This window comes from Festucalex cinctus, chromosome 1 (assembly GCF_051991245.1).
Source record: "Festucalex cinctus isolate MCC-2025b chromosome 1, RoL_Fcin_1.0, whole genome shotgun sequence".
Classification (NCBI taxonomy): domain Eukaryota; kingdom Metazoa; phylum Chordata; class Actinopteri; order Syngnathiformes; family Syngnathidae; genus Festucalex; species Festucalex cinctus.
In genome coordinates, this window is record NC_135411.1 from 5,114,977 (window position 1) to 5,129,283 (window position 14,307).

The 14,307-nt window shown below is 39.0% G+C and overlaps 1 protein-coding gene across 1 annotated transcript in view; it reads left to right on the plus strand.

Moving 5' to 3' along the window:
* Window positions 1-14,307, plus strand: part of LOC144013499 (receptor-type tyrosine-protein phosphatase N2-like) — an 83,433-nt gene that overhangs the window by 46,190 nt on the left and 22,936 nt on the right. The window contains exons 13-15 of the mRNA XM_077512460.1: window positions 5,259-5,471; window positions 6,432-6,641; window positions 12,483-12,630. Of these exons, the coding sequence (XP_077368586.1) occupies window positions 5,259-5,471; window positions 6,432-6,641; window positions 12,483-12,630 (571 nt within the window). The remainder of the gene's footprint in view (window positions 1-5,258; window positions 5,472-6,431; window positions 6,642-12,482; window positions 12,631-14,307) is intronic.

Here is a 14,307-nt window from a genome sequence, read left to right on the forward strand (position 1 = left end):
GATTTTATTTATTTTATTTTATTTTATTTTATTTTTTCATCCAGATAATTTTTGGAACATGTCCATCTATTCCATCACCCAAATATCAAAGTATCAATATGATTTTTTTTTTTTTTTTTTTGCATCCAGATAATTTTTGGAACATGTCCATCTATTCCATCACCCAAATATCAAAGTATCAATATAATTTTATGCCGGCGCATAGACCCCCCCCCCCCCCTTCCCACACATGAACACTTTGCAAAGGGACCCCCTTTCATAAAGGACCTTTCACCTCCGCCTTCTCTCCAATGTGCAAACTTGAATCGCTGATCTGTATATATGACTGGATAGCCGCTAGACCAAGACTTGTGAGGCCGCCATATTGCTCCTCCCAAGAAAGGTTTCTTGGCGTACGATCCTATACGTTTACGGTATCCAAATTGTGTGGAAAATTTCAACATCATGACCGACCGGCGAGCCCAATACACGCCCGTGCAAAGCATTGAAGCCACAGGGCGGCCATCTTGCCCCTCCCGTCTCGTGAGTAGACTACTGTATAAACGTACGGATTAGACAAATGCTATGAAAACTCCCTTTTTCTTTGATCACTCAGTTCCTTGGACTTGGCAGAGTCATCTTTTTTTGAATTACACTTAGAATTCTTTCATAAAAAAATAAAATAAAATACAAGTTCCCTCCTGTAAACATGATTAAGGTTGTAAGGTTGTAAAATGTCTAAAGTCCTCTTGTTTATTTTGAACAAATTGAACACGTCATAAATCATCTTGTTGCTATGAAGTACTGTTTCAAATGTTTCTCCAGTTTTCATACTGTAAATGTATAAAATTGTATGCCGTGAAACGTTTCTTGGGAGGAGCAATATGGCCGCCTGGCGACTTCACGAGTCTTGCCCAATTGCCTATCCAGTCATTTTCTTACGTTCCGGTGGGTGGAACGCAGTGCAAAATGGCTGATTTGAAGCAAAATGGACAACTTCCTGTACAGTTCTTGAGAGGTTGTTGCTTTTTTTGTGTGTGCTTCCTATCTTGTCCACCACATTTGGTATTGATTGGTCAAACTGACATCAGGGGTGATATTTTCTCTGTTTACTCTCTTGGGCGTGTAAAACTGCCAATGGGGATGATTCTTTTGTTTGTTTGTTTGTTTGTTTGTTTTGTAACGCCGGGTGGGGCAGTGTGTGAAATCGGATACACCAATCTTCTGGAATGCTCTCTGTCATGCATTCTTCTTTTCTTCCTTCCTTCCTTCCTTCCTTTCTTCTTTCTTTCTTCCCTTCCTTCCTCTGTTCCTTCCTTCCTTACTTCCTTCCTTCTTCCCTTCCTTCCTCTGTTCCTTCCTTCCTTCCTTCCTTTCTTCTTTCCTTCTTCCCTTCCTTCCTTCCTTCCTTCCTTCTTTCCTTCTTCCCATCCTTATTTCCTTCCTTCCTTCCTCTGTTCCTTCCTCTGTTCGTTCCTTCCTTCTTTCCTTCCTTGCTCTGTTCCTTCCTCTGTTCCTTCCTTCCTTCCTTTCTTCTTTCCTTCTTCCCTTCCTTCCTTCCTTCCTTCTTTCCTTCTTCCCATCCTTATTTCCTTCCTTCCTTCCTCTGTTCCTTCCTTCCTTCTTTCCTTCCTTCCTTCCTCTGTTCCTTCCTTCCTTCCTTCCTCTGTTCCTTCCTTCCTTACTTCCTTCCTTCCTTCTTCCCTTCCTTCCTCTGTTCCTTCCTTCCTTCCTTCCTTCCTTCCTTCTTCCCTTCCTTCCTCTGTTCCTTCCTTCCTTCCTTCCTTCCTCTGTTCCTTCCTCTGTTCCTTCTTACCTTCCTTCCTTCCTCTGTTCCTTCCTCTGTTCCTTCCTTCCTTCCTTCCTTCCTTCCTTTCTTCTTTCCTTCCTTCCTTCCTTCCTCTGTTCCTTCCTCTCTTCCTTCCTTCCTTCCTTCCTTCCTTCCTTCCTTCCTCTCTTTCTTCCTTCCTTCCTTCCTGTCTTCCTGCCTTCCTTTTTCTTTCTTTCTCTTTCCGCCTTTCTCTTCCTTCAAACCAACACAGCTGACCAAGTGCACGCATGCATACACACACAAACACACACACACGTGCTCCTGTTTTTTTATTACACGGTGTGATCCATATTTCGTGATTTCACCGAGTTGTGAGCCCCCAGCAAAATGGCGTCAAAAGTTTAGAACGCTTTTTGAGGGTGAAGACTTGGTTTTAGAGTTTAGACTTAAATTGGGTTATGGTTAAGGTTCGGGTAAGGAATGTGGGTGGGCAATCATTTTTGGTGGTTGCGGTTCGGGGAAAGGAAATGCTAGCAAATGCATAATGTCAATCAGATGTCCCCACGATGATACAAAGACAAACGTGTGCGCGTGTGTTGCGCAACTGTCGCCCCCCCTGGCGGGTTATTCTACAGGCGCCTTTGTCAGCTGTTCAATACAGCAGCAATGAATTGCCTGAATATCATTATTTCGGGGGGAGGGGGTGCGTGGGTGGAGGTCCTCTAGTGATTGGGGGTCTCTTTGAGACCCCCTGGAATTCCAGAACAATCCGCATGGAGGCTAAACTAAACCTTCCAGTCGGGCAGCGGGGGAATCGCGAGGCAGCGAATTTTCATTAACTCTGCACAACGTCGTGACCCCCCCCCCCCCCTCCAACCCCAACCAAATCCCACCCCACATAAATCCCCACCTCTAGAAGAAGAAGGGGAAAAAAAAGCAAATTCCCTTCATTTTACCCTCCAGGCCAATCCTTCCGTCTTTTTTTTAGGGTTTTCAGGCAGTAAAAAAAAAAAATCAATAAATAAGAATCAGATAGTCTTTTTTTTTTTTTTTTTTTTTTTTTTAGCGTAATACGGTGTTTTTTGGTGTCTTTTTTTTTTTTTTTTTTGGCTACATAGCCTACAAGACGAGCATGAGTCACACTGCGAGACAGGAAGTGCGCAATAATCAATATTTATCGATCAGCATCCGTGTGCAACACTCGATTACTTCTATTGAACGCGGCATAAAATATCGCATTCAAGTTGACTTTTTTTTTTTTTTTTTTGGAAAGGATTAAATCCATCCTGGATTGCCATATCTATGCATTCTATAATCAGTATTTTGAGTTGATACCAGTCAGTATATTGGTCGTCCTTCTGTATAGAACTTGACTCATGTATGTACCCTAGTTACTCTGTGATAAGTTTTTTATTTTCCCAAACACTACTAGGGGTGCGACGATATATCGATATCGCGATAAATGGCGATACTTTGTCTGCCGATAGATTATCGATACGCCGATGCAAGTATCGCGATATTTGTAGTTCCTCTACAGCAGGGGTGTCCAAACGTTTTTCCTCTGAGGGCCACATACAGAAAAATAGAAAGCTGCAAGGGCCACTTTCATTTTTTTTAAAGTTATTTATTAACACATTCATTGCCAGACCAGCAAAAAAAAAAAGCACCATTTGACGTCTTTTTCCGTCAATGGCAGTGAATGAGTTAAACATGGTAAAAATCAATCAAGCAATTATAAATGGTTGATATAATGTACAGTTACTTATTGAAAACAGTCACAAGGCAAATATATATATATATATATATATATATATATATATATATATATATATATATATACATTCTTTTTTTCATCAATTCCTTTTTAATTAATAACTATTGTATTATCACCATTTTAGTTTGGAGTTTGTCAATGTTGAACTCTTTGCTTTCTGCGTCTCGTCTAGTTTGGAGTTAGCTTGAGTCGAACGATTTGGAGTTAGACAATTATGAAATTATTATTATCTTTTGTATATCTATTTTCTGAGTTGAAAAGATGAAAAAAAAAAAGCCAATCCAGTAAGATGACTATTGATTTTTTTTTTGTGAAATGATTTTTTTTTTTTTTGTGCAGGATGATTATTTTCTTTTGAGTGAATATTTTTTCCGTCGGATGATTATTCTTCAGGCGGCCTGCAATTTTTTTTCTTTCTCTCTCTCTCTATGATTGCGGCGCGCAATTGCGTCGCCGATTGTTCGCCGCTGTCAGGTAAAATGGGGAGTGGGGGGGTCCCATTATTACACAGCGCGGGCTCAATGGGACCACCCCCTCCACCCCTTCCCAAAATTGACACTTCCTGCTTGTAGTTGTGTCCATTGTTGTCGGCGTGAAAAGAAATTTCGCGCCCATGAAACTTCGGACGTTGGAAAACAAAACATGAGTCATTAAAACGTCTTCATCGTCATCATCGGAGGCCAAAAAGCTGCAAATACATATTCGAAGCTGTTAATCAAATAATAATAATAATAATAATAATAATATCAATAATAATAATAATGCTTTTTGGGGCACTCAAAGTCACCAGTTTTATTTATTTATTTGCATTAGAGTTGTAACCAAAATGTTGGTATCCGATACCAAGTTAATACAGGGCCAGTATCGCCGATACCAATATCGATTACTTTTTGAAAATTATAGTGGATAATTTAAAAATATATATTTTTTAATTAAATATTTATTTATTTATTTATTATTTATTTTATTTTTATTTTATTTTTAATTTTATTTATTATTATTTATTTTTATTGAATTTAAAAAAATGAAGGTAGCTGTATCATTGAATTGCTAATTCTGAATCAAATTTTTGTGTTTTTTTGTTTTTTTTTAGAACAAAAATTAGACCAAGTTAATTGATAAATAGAAAATAATTTATCAATGTTTTCCCCCCAGAAACATTCAAATCGATCCGATATCGATACTGTCTTGATATCGAAAATATCAATATTTGGATCGATTATCGATGTCGATTTGGATTATCGATATCAAGTCAGCATCGATATCTCTAGTTGAAATGGATCTTTTGACGTCTATCGGCGTCACTGGTAGTGAATGAGTTCATCATTAATCAACAACTAATCGATTAATCGTTTACAGGCTTGTTAACATTGTCCAAGTCTTCATAATTTCAGCCTCTGTACAAAAAAAAAAATACTGTAAATATTCTCAGATTTCTTTGAAACCAAACTGCAAATGTCATATTTTGATGATGCATAAAGATAATCAAACATCTGCTTTGACTTTGGAAAACGATTACCATAATTAATAATTAATTTGTTTGAGCATGTCTTTGCACTTTCATTAAAAAAACAAATAAATGTCTTGTTTTCGAATGAAGGGATGTCAATAATACATTTTTACAACGGTTTCACTGAATTGACCGATTAATCGATGATTGAAACAATCGATATCTGCAGCCCCAAAATGTCTCTGATTTTTGTTTTTGTTTGTTTGTTGCGCGGCGCGTTGCAGGGCAGCGAGATCTCGGCCATCCCGAGCAAATACAGCCAGGCCGAGTCCACCAAGTTCTTGGCCCTGACGGTGGCGTCCATCTTGTGCATCGCCGGCGTGCTGCTGGCGTCCGCCGTGGTTTATTGCCTCCGACATCGCTCGCACCACAAGCTCAAGGAGAAGCTCACCAACTTGGGGACGGATGCCGGGCAAGATGCCACCGCCACCTACCAGGTAAATTGCCCCGAAGGGGGGGGGGCGTGTCCAAACTTTGGGGGCGTGGCGGTGCGACCCAATGCAGGGAAGCAGGGCGAGGAGAGCAAAGAATGAGGTCAAAAAATGTTTAATAAATAAAAATGAGGTGGCAAAAAAATGAGCTATAAACTAAGAAACCAAAACAACAACGTCCAAAAGGGTCAAACGGGACAGGAGGAAAATGACAATGAATCGACACAGACAGAGGGGAGACAAGAGACTAAATACACACACTAATTAACACGAGACACAGCTGGGCAAGACACAAGTGGCAGAGGGTGCTGATTGGTTGAGACCAGGGATGCACGATAATATCGGTGGCCGATAATTATAGACAATTATCGACCAATTTGACGTCAAACAGAGAAACCAGATAATATTGAACTCCACCGATAATTATCGGCAATTATCAACCAATTTGATTTCATACAGATAAACCAGATTATAAACTAAATTACCAAAAATTATCAACCAATTTGACGTCATACAGATAAACCAGATAATAGAGAAATGTACGAATAATTATCGGCAATTATCAACCAATTTGATTTCATACAGATAAACCAGATTATAAACTAAATTACCAAAAATTATCAACCAATTTGACGTCATACAGATAAACCAGATAATAGAGAAATGTACGAATAATCATCGGCAATTATCAACCAATTTGACGTCGTGCAGATAAACCAGATAATAAAGAAATCCGCTGAAATTATCGGCAATTATCGACCAATTTGAAATTGGCAATTTGATTTGAAACATTGTGTAAATTTGACACAATGGAAAAAGTTTTAAAATATGTCATTCGTTGAAGGTGCGCCTTATATATGGAAAAAGTTTTAAAATAAAAACAAAAGTAAAACAGCCAAAAAATAAATAAAAAATGTGCTTATGACCCCAAATGCGCCACTAACGTCAAGACGATGACTTTGGCAGGAGTTGTGCCGTCAGCGCATGGCGGTCAAGCCGGCGGCGGCGACGGAGCGCGCCGAGCCGACGTCGTCCAGGATCAACAGCGTGTCTTCGCAGTTCAGCGACGGCGGCGGCGCTTCGGCCGTCAGCCCGTCGGCCCGGAGCAGCCTCTCGTCCTGGAGCGAGGAGCCCGCGCAGCCCAACATGGACATCTCCACCGGACACATGATCCTGGTAAGGTGCTTTGAAAAAGTCTGCACACCCCTTGTTTGAAAAGCCAAGGTTTTGGGGTCTCAAAAAAGGAGAACTACTACTGAACTTCTGATTTGTGGTTCATCAGAAGCACATAAAATGGTGGATTAATTGATTAATCCAAAGATAATCAATTTCCCAAAATAATCACCTATTTTGATCATTGATTTAATTGTTTAAGACATTGTTTAGTATTAAAACAAATATGCTTTGAATTTATGAAAAATTCAATCATTTATTTCAGGCAACAGCCAACATCAACAATATATCAATTTTACTAGACAATTTTTTTCTAAACCGAGCCTGAAAAGGAGTGGGAGGAAGAAAAACTCATTAAGTCCCACCCCCAGTGTCATTAATATCAAGCATTGAAAACAAATTTAGCTACTTTCCAGCAAACTTGCAGTAACCAAAATGAAACATTCACTATTGTCACTATTGTGTTATTATTATTTTTTTTATGCTTGCTCAGTTTCGATCCACATCTGACCTAGACTTCGCCGTTGACACCATTATAAACACAATGTGTAAGTTGATCATGTTCAGAGACTTAAATCACAGTTAGTGTGTTGATTCCAGATCTGATCCAGATTGGGAACAAAAACATAACGTGTAAAATGTTGTTAAATCAATGTCCGACACTTAAGTCACTGTGCATTGGAATAGAAAATTTAATCCAGATCGAATCCAGATTGGGCACAAAAACATAACGTGTAAAATGTTGTTAAATCAATGTCTGACACTTAAGTCACCGTGAATTGGAATAGAAAATTTAATCCAGATCGAAAATTAATGTAATATATCGGGATACGCATCGCCTTGAAGATCAAGTATTGGGATATATATGTATCGCGATGCGTATCGTACCGTGACCCCTGTATCGTGATACGTATTGTATCGTGACCCCTGTATCGTGATACGTATCATACCGTGACCCCTGTATCGTGATACATATTATATCGTGACCCCTGTATCGTGATACGTATCTTATCGTGATCCCTGTATTGTGATACGTATCGTATTGTGATCCCTGTATCGTGATACGTATCGTATCTTTACTCCTGTATCGTGATACGTATCGTATTGTGACCCCTGTATCGTGATGCGTATCATATTGTGACCCCTGTATGGTGATTCAAGTACAACACGACCAGGCAAAACATTTTGCAGTAAAAGCATAAACAAGCTAGGAGGTTGCGCAAAGCACGCTATCCGCCATTGTTGTTGACAGACTGGCATTTCACACGAGAATTACGTCGTCACCGGAAGAGTATCCTATTAACATGTATTATCCATGTAACAATATCCAAACATCACGATACGATATTATCACGATATGAAGGTCACGATATGATAATTATCATGATATTGTGGGGGCGTTAGCGATATTTAAAAAAAAAAAAAACATCACAATATTGTAAAATAAAAAGCTCATACTAAAAAAAAAAAAAAAAAAAAAAGCATAATATTGTGCTTTTGTACATAACAGCAATGCATATAAACCACCTTACAATCTCTAATAACAATATTGAGGCACTTACTTGCTAATGCAATCACACATTGATCGCTTCACAAGCAAATTAGGTTCCCCTTCATCTGACAATTAGCTAGATTTCAAAACATCACTAATGAAAATTTAATTGCACTAATAAACTAGCCACTAGAGGGTGCTCGAACTGCACAAATGGAAATCAACCTGACTATTTTTTAACAGATGTGTTGCATTTAAATATTGTGAACATGACGACGACGATATTGTGGCAGTTTTAATATCACGATATCACAATATTGCCTATATCCTATCCGGCATATGGTGTCCACATTGGAACAGTACGCGGCGCGTTTTGAAATCTTTCTATTCTGGAGCCCGGTTTCAAAAGTGATCAGTTTCAAGCTCCGAAAATCTCGCCACCGTGCAGACGAACTGAAGGAAATGATAAGAAACGTGTGCGGATACGTTGAAACTGGCTTTCGTGTGGACGGCGCCGTAGTGAGACCCCACCAAAATCGTTGCTGCCTGCTCACCACACATACCACCACCCGCGCACTTGCATTCCGGCAGGTTTGCCCATCAAAACGACTAAAGACCAAAACGTGTTCTTCAGTGTGCTTCATCGAAATAAAAAGTGAGTCCGCCTCCGAGGAGCAAAGCCGCCGACTTCCATGTTGTCACGCGGCCGCTGCCTTTTAATTTGAAGCCGCTTTCAGCGTCTTATCTTTTTGTTAATGTATTACTGGCTCCCATGTGGCCCTCCACCCATTCCGTACCCCCCACAACCCCTTAGTAGCCCCCCCCACACACATCCTGTCCGCATGTGTCTTAAGAGGATTAGTGGACTCTCTCTTATAAAGCAGATTATCTTGTCCTTTTGTTGCGGCCCGGGCGAGCGTTGGAAATTATACTCGGCGCAGATTAGCCAAACGCGCATTATTTTGCCGTTTTGTTTCGTCTGCGGTTCGACAGCTGCGACGCGAGCCGTCGCCGTCGGGTCAAGCGCGCCAAGGAGCGGACAAAGAAATGAAATCGTCTGCGTTTGTGACAGGATGATGGAGATCAGCTAAAGTAGCAAAAATGTTGCAAAAAGTCATCTACCATTTTTGGGTAGAGATAGACCGATTATCGGCCGGGCCGATTATTGGTGCCGATATTTGGCATTTTGACAAATATCGGCATGGGCCATTTTTTTTTTTAATCCGAAAGCCGATAAAGCTGGTATCTCACTGAGCAGTGAATACTTGTGAACGTAGCGAATTTGTGGTTTTCATCAGGAATTTGTTCAGTCGAAGATGTTCAGTCGGTTTTTATTTATCGTAAACACATTTGGAACATATTCAGACCCAATTTATCACTGCGAAGATCTTTTGAGACAATTTACGAACCCCGAATTAGCTATATTAGCATGCATTTGTCACTCAGTGAGATATGGGGAACTTTTCATTTATGGGTTTATTTAAATTTCTACTTTATTAAAAAAAATAAATACATAACTAAATAAATAAATAATAGGAACTCCCTACACTTTTTATTTAAAATTAAATCAAGAAATTACGTTAACTTGGGGGAGCTATTTACTTGCTTTGTAATTTATTTTTATTTTATTGTTATTATAATTATTATTATTATTATTAGTAGTAGTATTATTATTATTATTAATATTTTAATTTAGCTTAACACATGCTAACGACCCTGGAAGCTCTGCAATTTTTGTTATAATTTTTTTAAACAAATTGTCAACAGTGTTTAAAAGAATTTTTCTGCAAATGAATATCGGCTTGAAATATCGGTTATCGGTCTCCTTGACTACTAATAATCTGTCTCGTATCGGCCTTGAAAAAAACATATCGGTCTATTACTAGTTTGGGGCATTTTTTTTATTTTTTTTATATTTTTTTTAGATGTAAAACGACAACGGCTTTGATGTGCGATATTTTTTTTTAATCGAAAGTAGCCAAAATATCATCATCATCATTCAGATAAAAAGTACTAAAATTTCCAGTTTTTATTTACAGCGTTGTAGAAACAGTCCAAAGAAAAGCATGTTGTTCATCTTGTGTATGTTTTGATTAAGTTTTTATCTGCAAAAAAAAAAAAAAGAAAGAAAGAAAGAAAAAGCGTTATGATTTTTGAGGATTAATTTCCTGATTTTGAATGTTTTCCCACATGGTTTGTTTTTTGTTTTTGCTTTTGTCAGTTTTGAGTGGGTTTTGTTTGAGTTTGTTTCTTTTATGATCCATTATGTTCTTCTTTCCTCGTGTGTCTTGTCAAGCGATTGTCCCGCCCACCTGTTTGCCCGACTTCCTCGTATGTCAACCAATCAGAACCCTCTGCCACTTGCGTCTCGGTGTGCCAATTAGTGCGTGCGTGTGTTTTAGTCTCTTGTCTCCCCTCTGTCTGTGTCGATTCATTGTCATTTTCCTCATGTCACGCTGCCAGTTTTGTTCCACGTCTTGTCTCGTTTTACGCTTTTGGACTTTGTTGTTTTTGTCTCTTCGTAGCTCATTTTTGCCTCCTCGTTTTTGTTTATGAAACTTCTGTTTAACCACCTTTTTTTTTTTTTTTTTGCCTTCCCGCCCTGCTTCCCTGAACACCTGGTTCTTGACGACAAGATGTTTTAGCCTATCAGGTCCCAAGTTGGTATTAATCTACCTTTGATCACATTTTTGACCAGCTTTTTCTTCCAGATGCTCTGAAAGCCACAATGGCGTCTTATTGCATGTTATTGCCTTATAAGCCCCTCCCACCCTCTCCAAGGGGATTATTGAGTGTTTGGACGACACATGGTGATCTCAGCACCTCCTGATTGGATTGCAGTAATCCCTTTAGGCCGCCACAAAACCAGATTATTCTGGCCTTAGTGTGGGGGTGGGCGGCTGTTGAGTGAGTTTTTGGGGGCGGATGGGGGTGATCATATGTTAGTGGATTGGTAAGGTGTGGAAGATCCAAAATGGGTTTCATCATCAGCAAGGAGGGAGCCAAGCAAGTCCATCCGTACGTCCGTCCGTTCATCCATCCGTCCGTCCGTCCGTCCATCATCCATCCATCCGTCCATCCATCATCCATCCATCTATCCGTCCATCCATCCGTCCATCCATCATCCATCCATCCATCCATCCATCCATCCATCAACCATCCGTCCATCCATCCATCCATCATCCATCCATCCATCCATCCATCCATCCATTCATCCATCCATCCATCCATCCATCCATCCATCCATCCGTCCATCCATCATCCATCCATCCATCCATCCATCGTCCGTCCATCCATCCATCCATCATCCATCCATCCATCCATCCATCCATCCATCCAATCATCCATCTATCCAGCCATCATCCATCTATCATCCATCCATCCATCCATAAATCAATAAATCCATCCATCCATCCATCCATCCATCTATCCATCTATCCATCCGTCATCCATCCATCCATCCATCATCCATCCATCATGCATCCATCCATCCATCTATCATCCATCCATCCATCCATCCATCCATCCAGCCATTCATCCATCCATCCATCTATCATCCATCATCCATCCATCCGTCCATCCATCCATCCATCATCCATCCATCATGCATCCATCCATCCATCTATCATCCATCCATCCATCCATAAATCAATAAATCCATCCATCCATCTATCCATCCATCCATCCGTCATCCATCCATCATGCATCCATCATCCATCTATCATCCATCCATCCATAAATCAATAAATCCATCCATCCATCCATCAATCCAGCCATCATCTATCCATCATTACTTCTTATTTATTTACTGATGTAAAATGTATTTACTTGTAAAAAAAAAAAAAAAGTTGTATTCACACTTCAAAATGTTTGCTTTGTTCTTGTTTAACTATTTAAAACTGATATTTATGTTTATGTACACCACTTTGTATACAGCAATGCCTGTTCTTAAAGCGCTTTATCAATAAAGTTGAGTTGAGTTGAAGATTTCCGTCCATTTCCCCGCCACTCTTATGAGGCGCTCCCCCTAGTGGCCCGCCAAGTAATTAGCTCAATAAGTAACAAACAATGGAGCCGTTTTAGTGGCTCTATATAAACGACAAATATCGCGATACTTGCGAAGGCGCATCGATAAACTATCTGGAGACAAAATATCACGATTTATCGCGATATTGATATATCGTCGCACTCCTACTCACACGTGTATATTTTTGAGATTCAGTTTTTTCCCGTTGACCATTCCTAGAGTCCATTTAAAGATTTGTTCCCGTCGTCCATTTCTGGCGAAGAATCGTGGCCGTCCGCTTGGCTTGACGGAAACCTAATTGTGTTTTGTCCTCCTTTCCCCGCAGTCGTACATGGAGGACCACCTGAAGAACAAGAACCGTCTGGAGAAGGAGTGGGAGGCGTTGTGCGCCTACCAGGCCGAGCCCAACGCCTGCACGGCGGGCCTGAAGGACGGCAACGCAAAGAAGAACCGATCGCTCGCCGTGGTGGCATGTGAGGCAAAACAGTCCGGCTGCGCAAGATATCGAAAAAAATATCGATATCGCGATATTGGCCTGTGCAATATGCATATCAATCAATCAACTTTATTTATATAGCACCTTTCATACATTCAAAATGCAACTCAAAGAGCTGGACATCCATAATACAATAAAAAAAAAAAAAAGAAAAGAAAAATGAATTCTCAGCGATTGGGAAAAATACGCCGTAATTCTCGGAATGTTGCGACTTTTATCTCGTAATAAAATATGACTGTTCTCATAATATCGCCATGATGCATTGGTGTCCAAACTGCGGCCCGGGGGCCATTTGCGGTCCATCGTCCATTTTTCAGTGGCCCGCGACATATGCTAAAAATGGCATTTGACTTAACTAAAATTCCAAAAAACAATATTGTTACCGAAATAAAATAAAAATGAAAATGCTTTTTAAAGAACAAAAACTAACTGAAACTACATTTTATGTTTAAATAACTAACTTAAACTAACTATAATTACAGCAAACGTCCTTCGTTTAAGTCTTTTGGTAATTAATTTAATGCATGAGCCTTTGGGGATGATTTGAAATGTGATTTTTAGTGATTTATTTTGATATAAAACGGAATAATGACATTGCCGCCCATGGTGTTTTTTTTTTTTTTTAAATATTGTGCACAAGTAATACACATTTAAAAAACAAACAAACAAACAAAAACTAAAACTAATACTGAAACTAACTAAACTAAAACTAAGCATTTATTAAATAACTAAAACTAATAAAAACAAACAAACAGAACCACCCTGAAAACTAATTAAAACTAACTAAATAAAAAAAAAAAAACTCAAAACAAAATAAAAACTAAAATGAAAAATTCCCAAACTGTAATAACACGACTGCCATATTACAAATAAATTGGTTTATATACTGTAGCATTTTTCTAAATATGCAAAAGCACAAATAAATTATTTGTACAATTTTTAGGACTAAACACAATTTCTCTTCACAACATGATGTGGCCCTTGCGTCCTTCTGATTTTCTGTATGTGGCCCTCAAATGAAAAAGTTTGCACACCCCTGACGTAATGTCTTGCAAAACTACAGCTTTTATCTCAACAAAATTCATCGTTGCACTTTGTAAAGGTTGAATATTTCATGCAGTATAATAATATAATATATTATAATATAAGTTTTAATACAACTTCCTTCTGATAACATTACATCTTTCGGCTATAAAATGTGTTTTTTTTTCCTCCACCAAATGTAATATTACAACTTTTTTTTTTCTCTCAAAAAAAAGACTATGCAACGTTTTTATTTCCTCTGGCATTTGTAGGTTGAAAAATGTCTCCCTATAAGGCCATATTTGAAACGCGGACCATCGCTCTTGTTATTAAAAGTGCGGCGAGGCGACGTCACGCTCCACCTCATCAATGATTCAAAAAAATTAAAGAAGTAAGGATATCTTTAACTCATTGACTGGCCGCCATTTCGCAATCCCATTCGCTCCCGGCTGTTTTACTGGATTTTGACTGATTTTGCAAGGCCCACAGAATATTGTGTTCTCTTGCTATAAAAACGTGGAACCTACCAAAAGAAAGATTAAAGTCTCTTCTTTCATCAGGAAAAAAAAGTATGTTTCTATCTGTTTCCGTTTTGCAGCAATTAGCATTAGAAGAGAGCTAAGTTTCATCA